We start from the raw sequence: 25,474 nt of genomic DNA, 5'->3' as shown, positions 1-25,474 counted from the left end.
ATGAAAAAAAAAACTTGTTAAAAATAAGTAAATAAAAAATAAACTGAAATGTGGTGTGTGTGTGTGTGTGTGTGTGTGTGTGTGTGTGTGTGTGTGTGTGTGTGTGTGCATTCACCACCTTTACTATGATGCCCCTAAATAAGACCTGGCACTGTCAATGAGCTTGAGAAGTCACATAATACATATAAGTCCACCTGTGTGCAATCAAATGTCACATGATCTCAGAATATACTTGTTCTGAAGGGCCCCAGAAATTGCAGTACCACTTAGAAAGAAGCACCATCAATCAAGTGCCACCATGAAAACCAAGGAACACTCCAAATAGGTCAGGGAACATTCTGGAGATGTAAAGATTAGGGCTGGGTTATAAAAACTATGTATGAATGTCCCATTGAGCACCATTCATTTTATTATTGCAAAATGGGGAAAACATTGGGCACCACAACAAGGACCACATTTGGGGTTGGGGGGTATATATATATATATATATATATATATATATATAACCACTGGGAACAGGGAGTAGTAATGCTGTGATACATTGCATTGGTTAATTGCTGTGCAGTTCTCTATGTATATGTTTCTGTCCCTATCAAATAAACATGAAAATGAAAATGAAAGTATAGACCTACATATACCTGCTATATGATAAAACTGATGAAGATAAAGCAATTATGAAAATAATATCTAATAAACTCTTGGTATAAATGTCAGAATTAACAGCTATGGGCAGTCTTGAGAGTAGAGGATGTTATCACAAACAAAGGATTTCAGATTTCCCTGCTGCAATGTACAGTCTAAAATCAACACAAACCATCAGTGAGGACAGCTTTATCAAAATCCAGTCTGATAAATAGTGAAGGCAGGCATTACTGTAGGCCTTGAGTCCAAAAATAAGTTAAAGTAAGAAATTACAGGATAGGGTCTCAAAGGAAGATATCTAACTTTAAGATTGGACATAGCCCAGAGGACTTAATGCAACACTTTATATCATAAAACAAGACAGAAACTGTTTTAATCGCAGAAAAGGTTGAGCATGTACTGTTATGATGTTCAAAGCATGTTAAAAAAAGAACCATTAAGGCTTTATATGGTTGGTGGAGGTAGAGAATAAACAGAGAAGCACAGGGAGGGCGTTCCATTATCTTTAGTAAACAGTAGTGGTGGGCGGATCAATAACATGTTTCATTTTGAAGATTGATCGTAGTGTCAATAGGATTGATAACCTCTCCTCTACGTCATATTATTTGTATTTCAAGAGTAAAACTGTTGGTGCAATATTCCGCTGACGGGAACACATCTAATGCATGCATTATTTGTTTCTCCGCTGCTTTTTACTAAAAAAAAAAAAAAAAAACATGGCATGCACCCCAACTAATTAATGGATTAATGGAAGAGGGGGAAAAAAACATGAGGAGGAGAACTTGGAGCTGCAACCGTAAAGAAGGGAGGAGGGAAATGCCTCAGCATCCAGACTCCCAACACAGAGGCAGGGTTCACCAGCAGTCTGTTCAGAGCGGCTCAGAAAAGAATCCACGTATTAAAGTAGTGAAATTAATATTTAGTTGAATTAGATCTTCATTATTGGCTAATGTTACATTTTCAAACTGTAATTGGTCCTCATTAGCTTTCGGATTATCCACCTCATAAATCATGAAACAGTGCTTTCCCCTACATGAAAGTACATAAGCCACTATCAGTAGGCCTATTAAAAGGTATTATGTCGGTGTCGATATTAGGGATTCTGTCCTTGTATCACTTGGTATCAGATCGAAACCAAATTTTAGCTCTTATGAAGTGTCAGAGGAGCACACTGTGGTGAGATGGCTCCAGAAGGAGTTGGGAAAAGTCAAGCTGTTCAATGTCAAATGATCCAGTTTGATAGTAGGCTAGTGGAGTGCATGTCAAAGAGATAGATTTGAAAGGCACTGAAACTCTGACTTTTAGGGGATGGGATGAATATGTATCCAATGACATGTTTCTCATTTAACAAGAGAGACCCAGTAAAATGTGTTGACAGAGTCTCATACAGAGTGTAGGCTGGGAGACTAATAAAGTGTAAAGGGGAAACAGACAGCTATAGGATGAAGAGGTTTGACAGGAGACTCAGGAAATGCTTGAGACCAAGTCCATCATTCTACACTTTGATTTAGAATACTATCTGTCCAGGGTGTTTTTTGGCCATGTATCATAAGACAGTATATCCCCAAACCGCTTCTATTTAAGGACCGTTGGAAATTCGGTCATAGTCTGTTTGTACATAGGAGTGGTAAATGTGGGGAGAATGAATGTAAAGAATGTGAGGAAGAGTGTGAGTTCCTTGCAAAGACAACCATGCAGCATAGGAGGCTAACTGTCCAAAGAGAGTAAGGGAGGCAGAAACAATTAGAGATCGTATAATTAAAGGAAATAAAGTAGATAAGACAAAATATGATGTGAGACAGGAAGCCAAAGAGGTCAAGTCAGCCAGGAAACATGAGAAATAATGCTTGTGTACGGACCAGACAAAGTTTTTAGCCTTCTGGAAACAGCTATTAACTGCACTGCTGAATGTGAAAGAAAAACCTGAGAAAACTGAGATAATCAGCTCAGATGCAGCGAGGAGGTTTCTGGATGCTGTGGGTGTCTCTGGAGAAGATGTACGGGAGCTTTTGAGAGAGGTTTTTATGAGCTTGAATGGGAAGGGATTGCTATTAATAGTAGTAATAGTATCATTTTGTATATTGAGTGGAGACCTTAATGTAAATCCAGCGGGGGGCGGTATTGCATTTTTTTTCGTTGCCTACCGCCCTAAAACCAAAGAAGAAGACGAAGATGACGTCAAACTGCGACTGTTAACGCGGCCGTTCGTTCGTCCGACCTGCAGACCCATCCCACTGACAGGCTCAGCTAGTGGGCTGCACGCTGCACAACAATATCTCTATGCTTTAATACACCTCTAACAATAACGACACCGAAGTCAGAAGAGGATAAGATGCCTTTGCCTGTGCAAGTATTTAACTTTCAGGTAAGTGTTTTGCAGGCATCCGTTATCGCTGGAAAATGAACATAATAGGTTTTCAGGACAACGTAGCTAGCAGTTAGCTAATAGCTAAGTTAAACTATTGGAACCTTAGCTGCGGTTTAGTTCCTGGTTAAAGATCACAAATTAAGACCACCATCATTTTTTGTTATGCATATGAATCATTTGCAAAACACTATCTTGTTTGAATAAAACATTGGTGAAGAATTAAAGTTAAGTTCTGAAAATTGTTGGCATTATTGCTAAATGTAATGTTATTGTGCATCCCTGGCGTTACAGTGCGCTAATGTTAAACTTAGTGAAGAAATAACGTTACATATATATATGTTTTTTGTTAAAAAAAAAGTGCCGAGTCTAGGAGTGACCCTTTATTTTTATGAAACATTTTAAATGCATGCATGTTTGCTAGTAAATCGTCTAAAATTGGGAGATTATTTAATCGAGTCTGGATCTGAAAGCTAACAGGCGAGTGAAGGCCTCCATTGGCTAACGTCATAACGTTAGCTAATAACATAGTGACGATTTTAGCATTGTTGTCACGTTAAACGCTGGCAAAACAACAAATGACGCCAACTAAGTTGTTATTAGAGCTGTAACCGGTGTAAAGACATCTTAAGTTTTATTTTTCATCTAAGATAAACATACCATAGACTGAAGTACCCTTTGTGTTTATTATTGTAGCTTGTAGCTAACGAAAGCTAGCATTGCGAAGCCAACTTCCTGTTATTAGCAGTTTGTCACATTAGCCTTTAATTGTAGCTAGCATTACTGTATTCATAAGCCGTATGAGTGGGCGAATGAAGCATTGTGAACTTTTGGAGGTCTCCCTCTGTTTGTGCGGACAAAGATTTGAAGCTCTGGGGCTTCAAGTACCCCCAGAACAGTGTCTTTTAATGGCTTGTAAAGCTTAAAGCAGCCCTCTAGGACAGAAGTACTACAACTCCTCTCTGATATTAAGAGGGATTTTTTTAGCCAAATGCTGGTGAAATATGCAAGTGGCTGGTAGATTTTGGAATCCAGGTGGAGAAAAAAGTTTATTTTCAACCCTGCATTCACCCATTTTTGATAACGAATACAGTACTGATGCATTCTAACTTTGCAACTTTTGCAAAAAAGTTTGTTTTTTCCTAAGGTAGCATTAACTCAGCATCAGTAACTTATGTCTGAATGTATCAGCCTGTTATTACCCTATTTTGCTTTGCCTGTTGGCAACCATTTAGAACAAGACCTGTTGTCCTGATAAGAACTGCAAGGGCTGTTGGAACCAGTTAACATATATTAGAACATGGCATTCTTAAATACTTAATTCTGATTGGTCAATCAACAAAAGTCTGCGGTGTTTATTTCTTGAGGTATCACCGCTGCTCTGCTGCTCCGTTGCTAGGAATGCCATAGCAACGGCCTTAGACTGAGGAGCCATGGATACAGAGTACAGACACATTTCTTTTTGCGAATTTTGAATCAATAAAACGTGCTTTAATCATTATTTTGTGTCACATCACTGAATGTTTTAATAGTAAGCCATGTTCTAAGCAGGATAATGCATAGTGAGCCGGTGACTGTTGGAAAAATAGCTCCCTTCTGTCGGGACTTATTTTCCAACAGTCACCGGCTCACTATGCATTATCCCTTACGCATATCCATTGTGCAGAACAATGTCAATTCTCACACGGCGATGTACTAATATATTGACAGCTATCATTAGCAGTCTAAACCAGCTTTGAAGCTGTTTTGTAATTGTAGTTAGGTAGGATTAGATATTTAATCACAGCAGGACATAGCTCATTGCATTGAATTTATTTTTGTTTTATGTTTAAACCCTTGTGAATATTAATAATTTACCGTCTCATAATCAATCCCTGTGTAGAGCAAATGAATACTGTACCTTGATCTGTGCCATGCTGTTTAATAGCTCGATGTTTGGACAGCTCCTGGTCCTGAAATGAGGCTTGCTTTTTGACCCAGCTTCACCACTAGCAATGGAAGCTCAGCCTGGTGATGTGTTCGTAGCTCACCCGCTGGAACAGGCTGCAGCACACATTTTGTTGTGGTTCATTGGTTGATGGTCTTAAATCTTTTTAAGTATTCCATCTTACAGCATCACAGCAGAGGATTTGCTCTTGGCAACCCGACTCTAGTTGTCTTCTTTTTTTTCCATACAGTTCTAGTATTATTTTGATCTTTTGCAGCTATTACATGGATCATGTCTTGCGTTGTGATTTCTGCCAACCTCTGTGCCTGATGTGTTTCTCTCAGGGGTCTGTGGAGCCCATGCAGATAGATGCAGACCCCCAGGAGGACCAGCAGAATGCTCCAGACACCAATTACATCGTGGAGAACCCAACACTGGTACTGACCTGACAGACTTGCATATAGACACTCTCACTCTAACACTAACCCTTGATGGTGGCATGCAATCAAACTGTTTGTCCATTGACAATAATTATTTGTGTGGTGCTCTTGTGGCAGTGATGTTAATCCCTGTTGTTAAGGAATAAGGATCTAAGGCTGCCCCTTAACATAGATGAGTGTTGACTGAATCACTGTACTTTTTTCCAGCTGCATCATTGTACACAGAGTAGTATATGATAACAGCATGGCAGACTGCAAACCTTTACAAACAAAGAAAAAAAAAATCACTTTTCAGCAATGTTTCAACCCCATGTTCTTGTTTTGGCGGCTCAGCTTGCTTAAAACCTTGACTAAGGTGGTACCAAAAAAAGTACCAGGTACAACTTTTGCTAATGGAAATCCAAACAAGAATGGTTCTTAGTGAGTTGAACTGTGCTGCACCATGCTGTGGAAATGAGGCTTAACAGACTATAAAATTATAATGTGACCTGGACATTTCAGAGGAGCAGTTTTTGTTTTGTTTTAACTGTCCCTCCCTGCGTGTAGGACCTGGAGCAGTATGCAACCAGCTACAGTGGATTAATGCGCATCGAGAGGCTTCAGTTCATCGCTGAGCATTGCCCTCAGCTCCGGGTGGAAGCCCTGAAGATGGCCCTCACCTTTGTACAGAGGACCTTTAATGTCGATACTTATGAAGAGATCCACCGCAAACTCACAGAGGCCACACGGTATGAAAGTCAAAGATCCACATGCATAGGAATGCTGCTTTTGGAAGAGTGAGATCCTGATTTGAAAACGGATCATGTTAGCAAGCTTAACAGTGTACTCTTGATAAAGAGGTTGATGATTTCAGCTCTCGTCCATCCAAAATGAACATATTGGCCTTTTAGACTACAGGAACTCAGAGGGGTTCTTTGCAAAATTTAGAGTGAATGAGTTGTCTTGACACGGTTCTCAACATGGAGGTGGCTGAAAAGTTAGATGACAACACACACGGCGCGTGACTTAAGTCTCTTCTCATGATGCCATTACTCTGCCATTTCTGTACACTGCAGATTATGGTTTGCTGCTATAGTAATGCTCTAAATGTCCTAAACAGAACCGTAAACAACCTGTACTTTGATGTGTAGCCATCATTAAAAGTTCTGCTTTTGTTCCCTCCTGCACTTTGCCTTCCTTAACCTAAATTTTGTCGCCAATCAAGACGTGGCACATTAATTTATACATGGGGGAGGGATGCAAAAGCTCATTTGCAATACAGCTGCATTGTGCAATTTGTTTTCCACCCGATTTTTCAGAGTCAACTCCCAGTCTATTTAAGAGAGAATTAAGCAGTGGGCTGGTTTGTATGGAGTGTGACTTTCAGTTGCTATTAGTCATATGGCAGTCCTTTGGGAGTGAACAGCCCAGTAGGGTTGGATCAGTGTAAAAATGTTCAAACTGGTTTTACTGGGGTGGCCACATTGTACTTCACTACAATCTGATGGAAAACAAAATGCCTTATTAGTTAATAATTAATGATCTTGTCTACATCGAATGTTAATTGTTTTGTGTGTGTGTGTGTGTGTGTGTGTGTGTATTTTTCTTAACCTTTAGGGAAGTGCAGGGTGTGCCGGACACAGTACCTGAAGGTGGGGTTGTTCCTCCTCCCCTAGACTCTGCCTGGGCTGAGTCCACCAGGAAAAAGGCTCTGCTTAAACTGGAGAAACTGGATACTGATCTCAAGAACTACAAGGGAAACTCCATTAAAGAGAGCATTAGGTACGATGGCACGCGGCATGATTGAATCTTATTAGTAGCATCAGTGTTCTTACACAAAACTCAAACAGTTTTGTATTTAAAGCAAGCAGGCAACCTTTGGGGCTGGAAGGTGAAGCCAGAGTGCCGAAAAAGTTCATCTAATGGCCATTTGAGGATAGCTCAAAGAGCGAGTCAATCCCCATAGACCCCCATGTTAAAATGCCCAACTTTACAGCAAAAATAAACATGTTTACAGTTTGGTACAAAAAATGGCGTCAAAATTGGTTAGGTAATGGTTCATATTGAGATCTTTTATTTAAGTGTCATACACCACAAGATGCCCAGCCCACATGGGCTCACATGACACTACAAAACGTAAACAAGAGCAAAAACATTATGGCACAAACCATATATTTAAAATGTCTAACATAAAGTGCCCTCATATGCAGTTGGTAAGCATTTGACACAAACTGAGCTTACTGAAACACTTTGTCTGTAAACACAAACTCAAGTCACTCGTCAGACATGGAAAACAAATCAGGACATTCTACAGTCAATTGAAAGAAAAGCTTAAATCTGAGATTGTGATGAAATGGACAGTAGAACAAAAAGTGTATTTCATTTTCAATCTCTCTGAGGTCACACAGGTGACATTTTCTGTTCTCTGGAATTGAATGGATGCGTCCAGTCTCCACTGACATTGGCAGGATACCACATCTCAACTGAGCACAGGCAGACCTCTGAGCTCTGGCCAGGTTGAGGATGACATAGTGCTCCAAGTGCTATTGTAACCATGGTGCAGCCTCAGAATCACAGAGTATAGCTACAGCTGTAGCTGTTCCTATTTCTGCATGTTTTCAGTTCATGAAAGCTAATTTTAACGTTTGGGTCGCCTAAAAAGTCTTGTTCAGCGTTTAGTTGCACTAAAAGACCTTCTAAGGAGCTGGACATTCAGTTTTTCCACCTACAGTTAAATACAGCTGTAAATGCACCCTACTTACCAAGACAGCAGCTAGGGTTAGAGTTATTTCCACCATCTCATCCAAGTATGATCAGATCTGACTCAAAAAAACCAAGATGGCAACAGCCAAAAGGCCAGATTTGTGGCTTTAAAATAGGAGTCCACAAACCAGTGGGTGATGTCACTGTGGCTATGTCCATTATGTTCTACAGTCTATGATTCAAAGTCTCCACTTTCCATGAATTTTGTATGAAGAAGATGAAAAAAAATACTGATTAATAAAGAAATAGTGGCCAGGATTTGAAGACCTAGGTTAAAATGGGGTTAGATATACAACAACAAATTACCATTTCATGTACGGATAAATATTAACTGATTTCTTATACTGTTCTATGAAAAAGAAAATATTCTGAGAGCAGCCAGTAACAGCTGCCACAGGCAGAACTATAGAAAGTAAGTATATATCATTTCTGGATGATATAGTAGTTGTCTTACCTTGTTAGAGTTGGCCCCCTGAAAATATAAACCAGCTGCCAGGAGTATTCACAGTCCCTGATCGTGCAGAATAACAGCAGCTTTAAAGTAGGATCTGTGCCTTAGGACCAAGCCAGTGCAGACACCAGCACAGACAGGTGGTTTGTAAAAAGAATGTTCATGTTATTAGTTTTGCCAGCTTGGTCATTGGAAATTCTTTGGAGAGCTAGCTGATTACCAGTCATTCTTTTCTTGAAATGACCCTCTGTCCTTTTCCTGCATCCACCACCTTTTTATCTCCCTCTGACCTGCCTTCTGTTCTGTCCTTCCTCCCCCAGGAGAGGCCATGATGACTTGGGGGACCATTACCTGGACTGTGGTGACCTCAGTAATGCCCTCAAGTGCTACTCCCGAGCCAGAGACTACTGCACCAGTGCTAAACATGTCATTAACATGTGTCTGAATGTCATCAAGGTACAGCATGACAGAACCGCGTTTTGCTGCTGCATTCATGTCTTATGGTAGTAATCATGTTGCTGTTATTGGTTAGGACAGGGGTCAGCAACCTTTACTGTCAAAAGAGCCATTTTTGACTTTTTTGAATTAAAAAAAAACAAACACTGTTTGGAGCCACAAAACATATTTGCATCTTATTAGGAAGGTAACACAGCCTGTTGTGTCTAAAATAGCCCGTCAACATTCCTAATAGGTCTAAATGCGCATTCATTAATATGATTTAGCAGAAGGTGGCTTGTCACCAGTGGGCTATTTATGAACATTTGCTAAGAGTTGGTGGTGAAAGCAAATTAATCTGTCTACCCATCATTAATGTCTCTATTTTCCTCTAAGACTATAACAGACTATAACATTTTTGGATTTGGAGTCTGTAGCCAGCCTTTCTAGGGAGATTCCAGACTTGCCACAATGACTAATGTTCATTTAGACATGACCTCAGCAACACTTTTCTGGATGTACTGCCTTTTTGGGGGTCTCATAAGTATGGAGTGATAAGCATTTTAAACCAGAGATATGTATTACCAAGTAGAACAGTCGTTTTTATGCTTTCTGCCACGTAACGGAAACTCAGAATGGGATAGAAACCACTGGGAGAGGTTTCAGCCATTTGACCTTAACAACAAAGCATATGAAGTAAATCATCTTCTCTGTGCCCACAGGTTAGTGTTTACCTCCAGAACTGGTCTCATGTTCTGAGCTACGTCAACAAAGCAGAATCCACGCCAGAGATAGCTGAGGTGAGCACCATCCTCAGCGTCTCGCTTTTAGTTCATCCCTCAGTGCCGGGACTGAGTTAAATGTAAAGCTTTTAACAACTGTGTCACAGAAACACTTGTCTTGAGATAAGGCTATCATTACTAGTAACAGTCAGATGTAAGTGTTTCACAATTAGACAGAAAACCATCCGTGCACCAATTTTTTAAACACAAGGTGCATTTTGATTTTCATTTTTTTTCTTCCTTTTTGTTTTTTAAGTATTTTTACTGAGGCAACAAATGCATTCTGCTGATGCTGTTTCTGTTTCTTTTTGTTTAGCAAAGAGGAGAGCGAGATAGCCAAAACCAAGCGGTCCTCACCAAATTAAAGTGTGCTGCAGGTAGGAATTATGTTCTGTGACAGTATTGTCTCCCAGTAGTCATCACTTGAGTTTGGGGATCAGCTGAGAGGGAGCTGTCTAGAAACCACGTCTTCAAATATGAACTGGTTTCTTATACTGTTAATAAAAAATGCTCCGAGAGCAGTCAGTAACAGCTGTCACAATAAAACTCTGTAAAAAGCACTTATCGCTCGCACTATATAAAGCAGTTATGTATCATTTTTGGAAGAAGTAGTTGTAGTCTTACCTTGTTTATTGGTCTTTCAGGCCTGGCAGAGTTGGCCTCTCGAAAATATAAACCAGCTGCCAAGTGCTTCCTGCAGGCTTCCTTTGACCACTGTGACTGTCCAGAGGTGAGTGATGCCAGGCAGTAATGCCATGGTACTACAACGTGGTTAACTCAAGGAACTTTAAAGCAGTGCTTCCCAACTAGTGAGTCATAATCCAAAAGTGGGTCACGGGTCCATTCTGAATGGACCACAAGCCATAAACGTGTCCAGTTTGTTTAAAAAAAAAAACAAAACAAAAAAAACCCCACTATTTTGAGGTACAGTGAATTTCTGGCACTGGCACACTTTCATGTTGTTGAGGGAGTAAATAACAGACAGCCAAATCAAGTAGGGATCTCCTGAAAAATCCTTGTTTATGTTGTGTTTGTGGGTGTGTGTTCCCTACAGCTCCTGTCACCCAGTAATGTAGCTGTGTATGGAGGCTTGTGTGCTTTGGCCACATTTGACAGACAGGAGCTCCAGCGCAACGTCATCTCCAGCAGGTAGGAATAGTTCAATACACGGTAAGTGAAAGATATCTTGGTACTTGTATAGAATATTGTTGTAATAATGTTTTTTTTTTTCTGTCATCAGCTCCTTTAAGTTGTTTCTAGAGTTGGAACCTCAGATCCGTGACATCATCTTTAAGTTCTATGAGTCTAAGTATGCATCTTGTCTCAAGCTCCTGGATGAAATGAAGGTGAGAGCAGAAACATCAGTAGTAAGCTAAAGATACACACCGTGATGGTAGCTGTTATAGAATAACTGTCGCTAAAGAGTCAGCAATTTGAGACTGTACAGAGTTTATAGGAGAACATGACATGACAAAATATTACATTATCATCTTGAGTTTATGTGTTGGGATGAGTGACTCTGGTGTTTCCTCCAGGATAACCTCCTGTTGGACATGTACCTGGCCCCACATGTCAAGACACTGTACAGCCAGATAAGGAACAGAGCCCTCATTCAGGTGAGACAGACAGTCCATTCACTTGTGTTTCTAATGATACCCACAGGGTCTCAAAAAAATCAAAAAAGCTTTGTATTTAATATTCATATTCGTTACATGGCCTTGAAAGTATAGAATTTTGATGGCAAATGTCTTTATTTTTTTTCTTGTTCTTTTGTAGGATTAAAGTAACATCATAAGTAACTGTCAAATGTTAACAAATTTGTGTGGTGTTACAATTCACTGTTTGATGTGATATATAAAAAGGTGTGTATTGCTATAAACAGAGGATGTCTGTTTTGTCTAATTTTGTTTCAGATCGCCTAATGCCCATTATCTGCTAACAAACCCTTCAATTTTTAAGGGGAAAGAAAAAACAGTGGCCCAGCTGGTGCACAGTGCAGTAAACTGAAGAGTAGCAAAATTAAGCTATAGGCAGACATGTGTAACTGTTCAAAAATATTCTTGATAGTTAACTGATTGCTATTCTGAACTCTTGACTGTGGAGTGTGCGCAAGCTCTGTCAGTCATCAGGAAAGAAAACAAAACATCTCCTACCTTGCTACTATCAAGCTAATATTAGCTTGTGTGTTCAGTATTTCAGCCCCTACGTGTCAGCAGACATGACTAAGATGGCACAGGCCTTCAACACCACAGTAGCAGCTCTGGAAGACGAGCTCACCCAGCTCATACTGGAGGGGCTTATCAATGCACGCATCGACTCCCATAGCAAGGTAAGACACACGCACACAGACAAAATGGTGAAACGAGTAATTTCTCATTTCAGTCATTACAAACTGCTACACTGACATGCTTGCAGATTCTGTATGCGAGGGATGTGGACCAGAGAAGCACCACATTTGAAAAGTCGCTCCATATGGGCAAAGAGTTCCAGAGACGAGCCAAAGCCATGATCCTCAGAGCTGCTGTGCTGCGCAATCAGATCCATGTTAAGGTACCAACACTCTTCATCACAGTGTATACTGAGTAACATACACTTAATACTGTTAATACAAAGAATCAGAATGTGTTTGAGAACTATATTGATGGTTATGTTGAATTGAAATGCTGTGACACACCACTGATAATAAACGGCAGGTCTAACACTTCCTAACTCATGTTATGTCCAATGCTCAGTCTCCACCCAGAGAGGGCAGCCAGGGTGAACTGACTCCAGCCAACAGCCAGACCAGGATGAGCACGAACATGTGAGGAGGAACTCCTCGTCAAAGTCTGCACACTGACTCTGCCTGCAACAGCCGCAGACTGGAGGGGAAGGGTCACCCACTCATTCATCAACACCAACCCCCAACCCCAACTCACCTGCTGTCTCTCTGCTAAAGACAGAAATGCCACACAATATAAGACTTTAATGTTGTGAAATGATCTCTGTTATCCCCACCAGGTGATGTGGGGGAAATCCTTTGTTAGTCTGACAATATGGAGATTTGGACAAGAACAAAATGTGTTTTGTTAAAGCTCAGCACTTAAGCTGTATGTTACTGGTAGGAGATGCACTTTGCTCTGCTTACACATGATGGAGGCCTCATTAACAGAAACAAGGTTTTAAAATAAAAATGCCTACCAAAACATGCACTCACTTGCTGTTTTTACACATTACTCCTGTTATCACCCAATAACTAGAACTCACAGTCAGTACAAACATCTTTGGAAAGTTTAGACTCTTGTAGTTTGATTAATGGAAACCATCTCAAGATACTACCACAACAGCAGGTACAATCAACGATTCTGTCAGACCACCAACAAACAAACAATTATACAACAAAGCCTCATTATAATCTACTGATCGTTAATATTCCAGCAATGTGAATGTGGTACATTCACAAAGGTCCAGATGATCAAAATCCAGTAAAATATTTAGGCCAAATATTACATTTATAAATATCTATAGACTGCTGTTGCATAATTTCAAATGTTCTCTTTTCACATGTTGTCTATAATATCTCCAGTTTGCTTGTAAATATTTCCAATTGCTCAGTATCTAACTGGCCGCTGCACTCTGACCTTTTGAATGACACCTCATTTGAGCCAATAGGAGCCTCCATGTCCTCTCTATAGCATACAATAGCAAATGAGAGCCTGTGTTGAAGAGAAGGGCCTGCTTCTCTTTTTGGTCTGTAGATCTTGGGCTGTAGATCTGACCAGTAGGCTAGCTCTGTCTAACGATGGTCATTGCAGTTTGACAAAACTGGAACAGCCATCGTTAATCAGTGGAGATGGCCTACAATCAATCAATCAATCAATCAATCAATTTTATTTATAAAGCCCAATATCACAAATCACAATTTGCCTCACAGGGCTTTGCAGCATACGACATCCCTCTGTCCTTAAGACCCTCACAGCGGATAAGGAAAAACTCCCCAAAAAAACCCCTTTAACGGGGAAAAAAAAACGGTAGAAACCTGCCTACGACACCACTTATCACGTACCTACAATGCAGTCCTGAGATCCCTCCCCAGACAACTTAATACCTACATGTGACCTTGTGAACTCTGCAAGGGTTCACACCCACACAGCCTGCGACTCTCCACCAGTCAGTTACAACTGAAGAAGCCTCTTAGATGAGAGTCCAGTTACCTACAATAGTCATCCAGGTCATGGTAATTAAGTACTATGAGACTCTCCACCAACCAAATCCTTTTTGAGCTACATTCAGTTCTTAATTCGATGCCTGCAACATTGTTTGAATAAAGTTTGAACAGGAGCATGTGTAGCACTGTATTATATCACCTTTTCTTTAAACAACACTCAGTATTTGGGAACTGAGGACACAAACTTGCAGTTTTAAAAGTGAAATTCTTTCCCTTTCTTGCTGTGTGACCTAAGTTGCTCAACACTAGGGTATCTGTTGTCATATTTTGCACCGCATAACACACTCTATGATAGGAGACAGGTCTGAACTGCTGGCAGGTCAGTCTAGTACCTGCACTATTTTACTACAAAGCCATGCTATTGGAACATGTGCAGAATGTTGCTCATTGTCTTGCTGGAATAAGCAGGGACATCCCTGAAAAAGACGTCCTCTGGATGGCAGCATATGATGCTCCAAAAGCTGTATGTACCTTTCAGCATTCATGGTGCCTTTACAGATGTGCAAGTTACTCATGATGCCATGGGCACTAACACGCTTCCATACCATCAGAGAAGCTGGCAGAATGGTAGAAAATTTATGATTCTTGTCCTCTGAAGCCCAAAGGACACAACTTCCATTATTTAAATAAATTTAAAAAAAAAAAAAAAAAAAACCACTTTGAAATATGGACTTTTAATACCACAGTTCACTTTTCCACTTTGTGTCAGTCTATCTCAGATGAGCCCAGGCTCAGAGAAGTTGGCAGATGTCCTGGATGTTCTTGGCTTTTACTTTGCATAGCAGAGTCTGAACTTGCATTTGTAGATGCAGCAACAAACTGTTTACTGACAATGGTTTTCCAAAGTGTTCCCAAGCCTATGTAGTAATATCTTTTATACAATCATGTCGGTTTTTACAGCAGTGCGGCCTAAGGGGGCAAAGGTCATGGGCATTCAATTTCGGTTTTGAGTCTTGCTCCTTAAGTGCAGAGATTTCTGTGGATTCTCTGAAACTTTTGATATTATGGATTACTTTTTAATTAATACCCACACTATATTGTGCTAGTAGTATATTTTTCCCCAGTTGGTAGCTGAACTGGAAAATCAGAAATCTGAAACAAATTTCTAGCAAAGAAGGTTTAGAATAGAGTCGCATCCGCTCCTTTCAGTGTTTATGTACTGTATGTAGGTTGAGGTGAAGGGTCTGACGACAGTACGGCACCACAAACTGATAAATACAACACATGACATGATTAGTTGTGGAATATTTTAATTTGAATCTCTTTCCAGTGTATCTACTAATACTGTAGATTCATTATACTTTTCCTGCACAAAGTCTCCCTCCAGCAGTTGGTTCAGTTAAATAATGAAGGCACATTAACTTCAGAATTATTAGGACAATGTTAGAAATCTCAGACTGAACTACAAACTGAGGACAATGAAGGGGGACTTCCTCATTCTCTTTGTGGGATTTAAGTGCATAAACTCAAAATAAAGTGACAAACACACTCAGTCAGGCAGTACAGTAACACTGACTTTACAGGTGCAAAGTCAAATTCAAAGTGAGGATGAAGCCACAGTGTTCACACTGGGCTGATGGGTAATGGCGTCAACTTTTACAAATCATTATGGTTTTTTATCCAGGACATCATCAGGCTCTCACCATCGATGAAATTATATGTTGTTTGATTGTCGGTTAATCTGTATGACTCAGGACATTTCAGGCAGCAGGTTCAAGCTGAATGTGGTGGGAAGGGGTGAAGTGGGGTGACTGGGTGGAATGGGGTGAAGTGTGTTGAGGAGAAGGAGCCTGGCTGACTTCAGTAGGCATGGTCGGCCACAAACAGAGACTCCTGAGCTGCAGCTCCCTTCTGTCCAGAGGACACGTACTGCCCCAGAGCTGCCTTGCTGTTATTCTGTGGAGAAACACAAAACAAAGAGGGATTCATCAAAACATGATTTTTTTCTATTGTTTGTGAAACGTAATCACCTTTTTCATGACCTTATATTACTAGGATAGAACTCATGACTGCTGATGTTCTTCTTTTCAGCAGGTTAAAGGATATGTTTTGAGTGTGTGTGTGTGAGAATGTTTTGTTGAGTTTTCCTCCATGTGTATAGCAGTCACAATACAAACATAGACATGTGAACAAACTGTACATGCCAGCACAAGTATGGGTACCCTTTACGGTGTGTGCACACTGTATATACATAAATACAGTACAATACATAAGTAAGAATGACAAGAACTAGAATTACTGCAACGTGGTTGTATGCTACATGAACCAGTCAAGCTGCAGTTACAGTTTACATCCATGTCTGTCCAGACTCATATGTAGCCATGTATGGATGTTGCGGCAAAGAAGCTGTAAATTAAAAAACATGGATGCTTCACACACAGCACAGCTGTACAATCAGCACAGTTTCAAGGTGGGCACCCAATATTAGTGTCACCAGTTCAGTATATGATCAAATGTCTCCCCTTCTGTTCTTGAGTTATGGCTATAAACATGTTTTTGAGGTCACTGTGACCTTGACCTTTGACCACCAAGTTCTAATCAGTTAATTCTTGGGTCCAAGAGGATGTTTGTGCCAAATATGAAGAAATTCCCTCAAGGTGTTTTTCAAATGTCACGTTCATGAGAATGAGACGGACGGACAGACAGATGCTTGAGAGTTGCTGGATGGATGGACAACCCGAAAAACATAATGCCTCCTGCCACTGCTATTCCCCGTCTGCGGAGGTATTAAAACAAAGAAAGACGACAAACTTAAACAAGTGCACCCAGTAGAGTGCAGATCTCCACCATGGCCACGAGACGATTTTTGTAATTCCAGCAGTGCATTCAAGCTTCCCAAAAAAATACAGGCCTCGTCTATTCTTGACAAAGCTGTAGTGTGATGTGGACAGAGCAGACTGAGTTTTCCTCCAAAAATACTGTATGTCAATAATAATTGACAATCATTTTGCATCATGCCTAGCTTTGGTGGATCATCACACACTGGGTTTGGAATTAATCTGCAGATACTCTGGTTCAAAATAAGACCAAACTTTTCGGTGAATGTCAGATTTTTAGTCATGGCAAAGGCCAAAATGTGGCCTGCAACAGATAGTAGGCTTCTTATTTTTAGCAAGGACGATTTACGGAGAACTCGTGATCCCGACTGTGTTGAAGAGGAGTGAGGAGTCAGCAGTTCATGACAGTATAAAACAGTCATTAAAACAAGTTTTTAAACAACTTTGAATTACCGCAACCATGAGAGGTCCTTGAGCATATAGTCAAAAATGTGCTCACAAAATATTAGGCTGACTGGTCCAGTAGTTTGCGATATTAGCTGCAAACAGACTTACACACAGTCACACACAATGACCAATTTGTGTATTGTATCAATAAATGTGTACAAAGTACCATTTAAGCAAGAATTTCTATTTAGTTGTGGATGCTTAAACTAAACTACAAGTGCCACTTTACTCTGTCTTTGCATCTCTCTTCTCCTTCCTCCTTACCAGGGCTCTCTTGATGTACTCATCCTGGCAAGCCTTGCCGTTCTCCTTCTTGCCTCCCCAGGCCTTCAGTGCTGAGGCCTGCAGGGCCCTGCCATAGGAGAAGGTGAGGGCCCAGGGCCTGTGCAGTGTACACTGGTTGATGGCGTTCAGGTTGAGGGTGGCCTCCTCCTCACTCTGACCGCCTGACAGGAAGGTCACACCTGTGAGGAGAGGAGAATGGAAAGGAGGAAGGTCAGGTGGAATTAAGGTAAACTTGTGATAACCATGTTTGCAGATATTTATATGTCCATCTCACCTGGCACTGCAGGGGGCACAGTGCGGCGCAGGGCGGTGACAGTTGCCATGGCGATCTCTTGAGGGCTGTACTTTGTGGGGCAGGAGTGTCCGGCAGTCACCATGTTGGGTTTGAGCAGTGTTCCCTCTAGATAGACATGGTGGTCAGACAGTGCCTTGTAGACAGCTGCCAACACCTAGAAGACAGAGAGGAAAGCTGATTTCCATTCCCCTGCTTCCAAAAAAACCTTACTACTTCATAAACAGTCACAGGTCTGACAGCAGAATGGCTGCTGTGAGTTTGTAAAGTCACTTTGTGTAAGAATAGAAAATGTAGTACTTCAATAACTGTCCCTCAACTCAATGTAACATGTCTGAAAAGCTGAAAGCAACAAATGGAGTTAATTGTTTAACTTTGTTTCAGGAGCTGGACCACGCCTCAACCACACCTTTAATCACCTGACTAACATATACATACCAGCACAGCGCTACCACAGGCCTGTCTGATCTCTCGAACCCACCCTCCCTCTCCTTCTGTTCCTCTCCCTTGTCAATCTGCTGTGTACCTCTCCTCATCTCATTCTAGGCATCGACTGGGGGGCTTCCTAACAGCACGGGCTCATCAGGACACGAGACGGAACCCCCACACTGAGTCTCTCCGCCCACATCTACACCTCACCCAGTCCGACCCTCTGATGACGTCATCTCCATCCCGTTCATTCATCTGCAAATCTGCACTCCCCCATTCATCACCACCCCATTCATAACCATTTCTCTGACAATTACATCTTCATTAAATCTTTAAACTGCATATCATTGTGGTGTGGTCCTTGCTAGCGAAATACAGTTTATTAACGTAAAACTGTTGTGTAATATTTCTCTATCTTGGATGTTGTTGTGTCCTACACCCAAGCAGCTAGCATGGTTAAACAGACTGGATGAATGGCAATGTTGGTCATTGGGTCTACAACTTTGGTCAAGATAGAAATATATCTCAACAGCTGCTGGATGAATTGCTATGAAATAGTGTTGATCCATTCACGGTCCCCAGAGGATGAATCTACTGACTTTGGTGTTCCTCCCCTCATCCCACCATGAGTTTGACACTGGTGGTTTAGACTGAAACACCACAGCAATTATTAAATATATTTCCATGAAATGTGGTTTCATCAGGAATGTCTCATAATATTGTGATTAAAAAAAACATCAAAATGATTTGAAAGCTGTTATAATCACACTAATTTCCAAACATAGTGGCGTTAAAAGTGAATATATTTTATCACTGATGCTGGCAGTAGCTAAAACTGTGGAGGTGGTGATGAAGTTGACTGACAGCAGACATCCATTGCTGCCCTTGACTAAGCCAATCATTTTATGGCAAACAATCAAAATTCAGTGTTTTTGTTTTTTTTTTTTTTTTTTTTGCTTTTGCTATGAAAAAACCTTCTGAACAGCTTTATGGCTGGCACAGTACTCAGAACTAGATTGCATTTGTAGTGTTCTTAGGCTGCTGTGAAACACGTAACTCCAGTACCTTCACTGTTAACTCCACCGCAACGCCTTTTGTGTGCCTTTGTTGACATCCATACCAGCAGCAGCAAACATGACCCGACATGATTCAAACAGCTCAAATCAGAAAGAAAATATGCGCCACACAAACCAGACTGCTGGCCTGCCTGCACACATTTGTTTTACTGACAACATGCCGCATTCAGGGTGATGACAACATTTCCTGCATTAGTAAGAGTCACAGTTGCAACCAAGCCATCATATCAGAGGTAATCCACAATAATTTCAAAGGTCAATCTCCATCAAGTTCTCCATCTGTTACAGCTGACACCCCCCACCCCGTCCCCTGTTGGATCTGTTCCCTCCATCACTCACCTTCTCAGTCACATACTGGCAGCGCTGCAGGTCGTGGTCACCGTCTGGAAGAATCTCAGGCTCCACGATGGGCACGATGCCATGCTGAGGAAACAGTGGATGGAAGAGAACATAGCAACCAGTGTCATGACAACAGACAATAGCACTTCCTCTCTTGGGGTTGTGACTTGTATACCAACTGTTACACAGTTAGAAGGAACCTGATGGGCTAACTGGGTTGTGTAATGGATGTGTTGCATCACTGTACTAAGAATGTAAATGTGTGTTGTGTGTTTCAGTGCATGTGCGTGTGTATGTCTAACCATCTGGCAGATGCTGGCGTAGCGGGCCAGTACGTTGGCGTTCTCCATGATGGCCAGGTTGGACGGGGTGGTGGGGGTGATCTTTAACACACATCTCCACTTGGCAAAGTCAGCACCGTCCTTCTTGTACTGAGCACAACGCTCGTAGAGCCCATCCAGACCTGACAGAGAAACAGCACAAAAGGCGGGTTTGAGTGATGGAAGGCATGGAAACAGAGGCAAGAAAAGACATCTGACAGTTTGTAAGCAATAACAGAAATCTTTCCAAAGTCAACACAAATACAACCATTCTTGTATTTGCTATAGAATTTAGCTCAGTCACTACATATTAGGAGTTTGTTAGCCAAATACAGCTCCAATGCTGATCATCAGATTCTAATTATTATATTGAAAATTAAACATTCATGAGTACTTCCAAAACCCTGTTCATTTTCTGCTGCTGTGCTCCAGGTGCAGGTAAACAGAAGCTGAACGGGATGTTTGATATCTAATTTCTTTGTTAAGAATTTAATTATGAATGTTAATACTATGGTCACTGAGAATGCTCACACCTGATTAACTAGTAGGAGTTTCAGGTAGGCTTAGCCTAAGAGCTTGGAGCTAGGGTTATTTGTGTAACCACCTCAAACAACAACAACAACAGAGACTGCATGAGAGCCGCACAGATTTTATTTTAAAAGTGTTTCATATTTGCATGAATCTGGATCAACTAAAGGTCGGAAGAGGAAAAAGAGGAGTTTGGTAGTAACTTTGTTGTGCAGCTGGTAGCCTGAGGGGCAGCTGCAGGGGAAAGGAGACGTGAACAAAACCCAGAAGAAAGATAAAGAGATGAGGAATCCCAGGTAAGAGTGAGAGAGAAAGAGACAGACAGTGTTAGATAGCAGAGGAAATGTAACGTACAATGTGTAAACTACTACATAAATTCTAATCCACAGTGCTATCACAAACAACAATCTTTGTTGTTTGTGTATTTTGTCACTGTTGAGAATACCTGCAACAGATCAGTGCTAAAACAGATTAATCTGACGGGTCAACAGACTGTCTAAACTGCATCCACAGGCATGTATGTATAATGGCATCCATGACTTGGTCTCACTATGGGAAGTTCTGCAAGCAGTAAAGCAATCAGCCAAAAGGGCAAACATTAAGGTGCCTCTGTCGCTGTCTCAAGGGAATGTCTCTGTTCCTTTAAGAGAGTAGCCTACTCTCCAGTGTTTGCTGTTTTGGTGCACCTGTTGCCTGAGTTACCTGAATAAGCTGTGTTCCACTGAGTGTTTATTTTCGTCCTCTGTACATCTTTTGCAAAGATTAAGCTACATTAATAAATTACACATATTGGCTTTATGCTCCTGGAGCTTCTATTGCACTTTGCAGTGGGTAGTGATTGTGGTTGTTGTTGATTCTGCACTGCTGTCTATCTGTCCTCTGCCTGCAGTGAAGCACCATCAACAGCACAAGACTCTCACACTGAGCTGAAATGAAACAAGTGCTCATAATTTTGGCAAAAAAACATACATGAACAGTCTCATACTGCATTTTTGCTGTCAATTATGGCATGTTGTGTTTTACTGCGGGCAGGGCTCAGACCCTGCTCTTACACACACTTAGGAGCTGAGTGGAGGAGAAAAGGTGAGCGGAGAGTTGGAGACAGCTGCACTCTGCATAAAACCACCTGTGTGACAGCTGATGTTAAAAGATCAGCTCCTTTATATAGCTAAAAAGCTGATCCCGATTAGTTAAAGAATTCCTTCACTGGCCCCAAATCCCGATCTATGAGATCAGATTGGGACTTGCGTATAATAACCCTTGACAACATTTGCTTTGAGCACACATATACTGCTATATATATATACTATACATCTTACTGCCCTCACTATAGTAAAGAGCACCTCTGTACCTTGAGTGGTGGTCTCTCCATTGGTGCCTGCAAGGGGAACCACACCCTTGTCCACCTTGATGCCCACCACACTGCCCTTCTCTTTGACCAGCTGGGGGAAGAGCTTGCCATCGTCCGTCTTTTGGTAGAGCGTCTCATGGAAGAAGATGACGCCACCGATGCAGGGGTAGACCTGGTCATCGGCGGTGAAGAGGAGCTGGCGGTAAAGCCTCCTGTTCTCTTCCGTGTTCTCAGTGTTGATGCTCTGGAAGCGCTTGGCCATGCTGCCTGGAGGTGCCAGGAAACAGGGAAAAGGTGGGTACAGTTAGAGACAAAGGGTGAGGGTGTTTGGCACAACTTCACCCAACTTGTGAGTGCTCTCTGATAGACAAACGTCTTCAAAATAACCTCAAACATATTTTGGGCATTTCTGTTTATTAATGCCAAAATTAATTTCTACATCGAACGTGATACACCGGAGAGGAGCTCAACTCAATAGTATCAGCCATGCTGATGTATCACTCAGGTATGGTATACTATATTACAAAGATATATGTTAGTGGCATAGACTGCATAAAAAAAGGTTTGTAGCGATCATGACATCATCCAGTGGTTAGTGTAACCCCGTTTTGGCATTCTGGCTATCACCATCTTGTTTTTTGGGAACCAGAAGTGACCTTAAATGGACAAGAGGGTTGTAATAACCCTGAGGCTAGCTGCTGGCTTAGTTACCACAGAGTATTTACTGCTATGGTTAACTGTGAGCATGCTAATGCTAATTATTGCTAACAACAGGCTTAAAACCATTAAAACAAAATGTACTTACTGAAAAAAAAAACAGGTCTTTAGGTACAGTCAAACACTGAATAAGACTTCTTTAGATGACAAAACCACTGCAATTAACTTTCATGAACTAAAAGACAAACTGAAATAGTGACAGCTATGGCTATGCCTGTACTTTGTGAATCAGGGGTTATGCCATGGTAATGTTTAGGGCTGCCCGCGACTAAGAGATTTCCTAGTTTAGTCATCATTTAGGGCTATTAGTTGATGCTCTCAGTGGTCATCAGTGATCATGAACAGGGAAATTTGCTATAGAGACAAAAACAGTTTTTTGTACCAGGCTGTAAGCATGCTTGTTTCTGCTGTAAACTTGGGCATGTTGTCATGGGGGTCTATAAGAACTGACTCGCTCTTGGAGCCTGCCTCAAAGTGGCCATTAGAGGAACTGCAGTTTTTGGCACTTTGAGTCTTCAGCCCTGGAGGTTGCTTCTTGGTTAGTGGGTACACCGTATGTGCTTTTATATTTTCAGCAGATTCTACTAATATGAGCAGTTACAGTAATTTTACAAAAATCCTAATGTCTTCAATTGAAAGTATCAACCCAGCAGATAGATATTCTAACAGTTTTTATTGTGATTACTGCGTTACTGGACTGTTGGTCATTGTTGTCAACAGAATGAGTGTGACTCTGCTCTCCTTTGCAGTTGTACCTGTGGATTCATCAGCTGCCAGGATGCCTTTTCCAGGAGCCACAATCCTCTGAGCGATATCACTGAGCTCCTTCTTCTGCTCAGCTCCCAGAAATGGATACGCATGAGTCATGTTGGCTGGGATGGAGACAAGAAGAGAAAGAAAGAGACAAATATTTACTTTTTCTTAATAACGTCATATATCAGAAACAGAAGGATATTGTGCAGTCTTACCAAATCAAACCACAATATGTCTACACTCTATTCTCAACTTCTGATAAGGAAATGTTACGAGACAGCCAGTACTTTTTCTTTCTTTTAAAACCGTGTTCCCTGCAAGGTCTGATAGCTATTTACTAAAAGCATTCTTCACTCCATGAGGAATCCAACAAGTGAAAAAAATAGCTGAACTGCTCTATTTATTCATTTATACAGTATATTTTTAATCTCCTCACCTGATTATAGTGTTGCTGTGTTTTAGTTTACTTACCTGTTTATTCATGGGTATTTTGTATTTCACCCTCCTTATTCTCTCTTATCAAAACAGAAAAGCAACATCTGAACACATTCTTTGTAAATCCTTACCCCTGGCAAAATTTTGAGGTTCCAGGCAATAGATGTATTATGTGCATTTTAGTTGCTGACATGTTAAAACGTTATTCGGTATATAGGCTTCACATTTTTACAGTTGGAGAATGTAAGAATTTCTTTAGGCCTACAACACTGATAAATGAAAATTAAAATGTTAAAAAAAACACAACAGTAACATTTCCATATAGTTTTTTTGGTTAAGGCCACAGAGGGTCACTGGAGAGGGGCTTTAAGGCCCCATGTGGCTGCAGAGTTGCAGCCACATGGTTTTACCTATGTAATGTTAAGGACAGCAACAAGTACTGGAAAGTACTTAAAATGCCAATCCCTACTATGAAGCAGTTCCACACTTTATACCCTATGACACAGTTTAGAGTTTTAACACTCTAGTTTTCGCATTTAGGAGTTGTTCATGTTCACTAATGTTTTGGAACTGTCTTAAATCATAGGAATAACATGTATGAATTTTGAAAATGGGCGTAGTTCCCCTTTGACTTCAGTAGGATTGTGAACGGAGGACTTCTAAGGAGGACAATTTTTTTTCTCTACTGCCTGACGGCCTCGAGACACCACTTTGACAGTAAGTGAATGAACAATATTACACTGCGAACATTATTACACGGTCCGCCCTCTGATTAATCACTGTCACATTCTTTCAGAAAGTCTGAGACTTTGCTGGAGACGACTCCTGTCGCTTACTAGCTGCTGCTGTGCTTTTAGGAATTATTAATTTTGCCGACGATATTTTCCCTCCTGTATACTCCATTACAGTCACATTAACAGTAGTAATACAATGTAGCAGTCTCTCCTGACGGCACTTCCGCGTCCTTGCCAAACCATCTGAAGGACTCTGAACAGTACAGGAAGTTCCCAAATACAAATGGAGCTCCAGAAAACTTCAGAAAACAACACTTCTTTTTTATTAAGCTACTTTATTGAGGCAAAGTAATATTTTGTGGCTTTAGAAAAAAAGGTTTGTGATAGGAATAGGAACAACAAGAAATGCTTGGAAAAAAAGCACCAATAAAGGCACGTTAAAGTAGACTAATGAACTCTACATGAAGAGAATATGAGCAAAACTGTTAGCTTCTTGGTAAGAGTTTTAAAATTGAAAGGTTTTAAAAAAAAAACTCACCAGGTTGCGTGTACGTGCAGTGAGGTCAGGAGGCAGCGGAGAGATGCAGGAAGCTGCTGTCGTAAAAGGCCAGAGATGGAGAAAGAGAAGAGACAGCACGAACAGTACAGTAGCTCACCGGGGCGGGACCTTCAGCGAACACTGCCCAATCAGATCTCAGCTTTCATCAAGACTGACGCAAAGCTTCATCCAGTAGGAGGATGTTGAACATGTGTCGTCGGGTTCTGACGGGCTGAACGAGTGATGCTGAAATAATGGACGTTTTTAAACCCTCAGTGTTGTCTTTTAGGCAATTGGTTCATAAGTTGATCAAAAAACAACCCGGAAAACGACACTGAGCAAAATGGGCAGCCCGACTCTACATTTCAGATCATCCCATTTAAACAATGCGGGAAAACAAATCAGGCACTATTATTAAAGACAAAGCTCAGCTTGGTAAATAAATAATAGGTTTGTGTCAGT

At 41.0% G+C, this 25,474-nt stretch overlaps 2 protein-coding genes across 2 annotated transcripts; one reads left to right on the top strand and one right to left on the bottom strand.

Annotated features, from left to right (window-relative positions):
* The first annotated feature begins 2,841 nt into the window (after positions 1 to 2,841).
* gps1 (G protein pathway suppressor 1) lies at positions 2,842 to 12,972 on the top strand. The gene is made up of 14 exons (XM_049560247.1): positions 2,842 to 3,007; positions 5,279 to 5,371; positions 5,921 to 6,102; positions 6,971 to 7,135; positions 8,888 to 9,023; positions 9,725 to 9,802; positions 10,101 to 10,161; positions 10,429 to 10,514; positions 10,839 to 10,933; positions 11,025 to 11,130; positions 11,320 to 11,400; positions 11,976 to 12,113; positions 12,200 to 12,334; positions 12,517 to 12,972. Exons 1-14 carry the CDS (start codon positions 2,975 to 2,977, stop codon positions 12,589 to 12,591), a joined length of 1,464 nt encoding a protein of 487 aa, XP_049416204.1. The 5' UTR covers positions 2,842 to 2,974; the 3' UTR covers positions 12,592 to 12,972.
* A 2,252-nt stretch (positions 12,973 to 15,224) lies between these two features.
* Positions 15,225 to 25,170, bottom strand: LOC125878849 (fructose-bisphosphate aldolase A-like). Its single transcript, XM_049560303.1, has 8 exons — positions 25,013 to 25,170; positions 23,308 to 23,424; positions 21,836 to 22,102; positions 19,939 to 20,099; positions 19,637 to 19,720; positions 17,775 to 17,949; positions 17,480 to 17,679; positions 15,225 to 15,887 (listed from the first exon to the last, which is right to left on the bottom strand). Exons 2-8 carry the CDS (start codon positions 23,417 to 23,419, stop codon positions 15,792 to 15,794), a joined length of 1,095 nt encoding a protein of 364 aa, XP_049416260.1. The 5' UTR covers positions 23,420 to 23,424; positions 25,013 to 25,170; the 3' UTR covers positions 15,225 to 15,791.
* Between the last annotated feature and the right edge of the window lie 304 nt (positions 25,171 to 25,474).

Source organism: Epinephelus fuscoguttatus, linkage group LG19, assembly GCF_011397635.1.
Source record: "Epinephelus fuscoguttatus linkage group LG19, E.fuscoguttatus.final_Chr_v1".
NCBI classification, from domain to species: domain Eukaryota; kingdom Metazoa; phylum Chordata; class Actinopteri; order Perciformes; family Serranidae; genus Epinephelus; species Epinephelus fuscoguttatus.
This window is presented reverse-complemented; position numbering and strand designations above follow the sequence as displayed.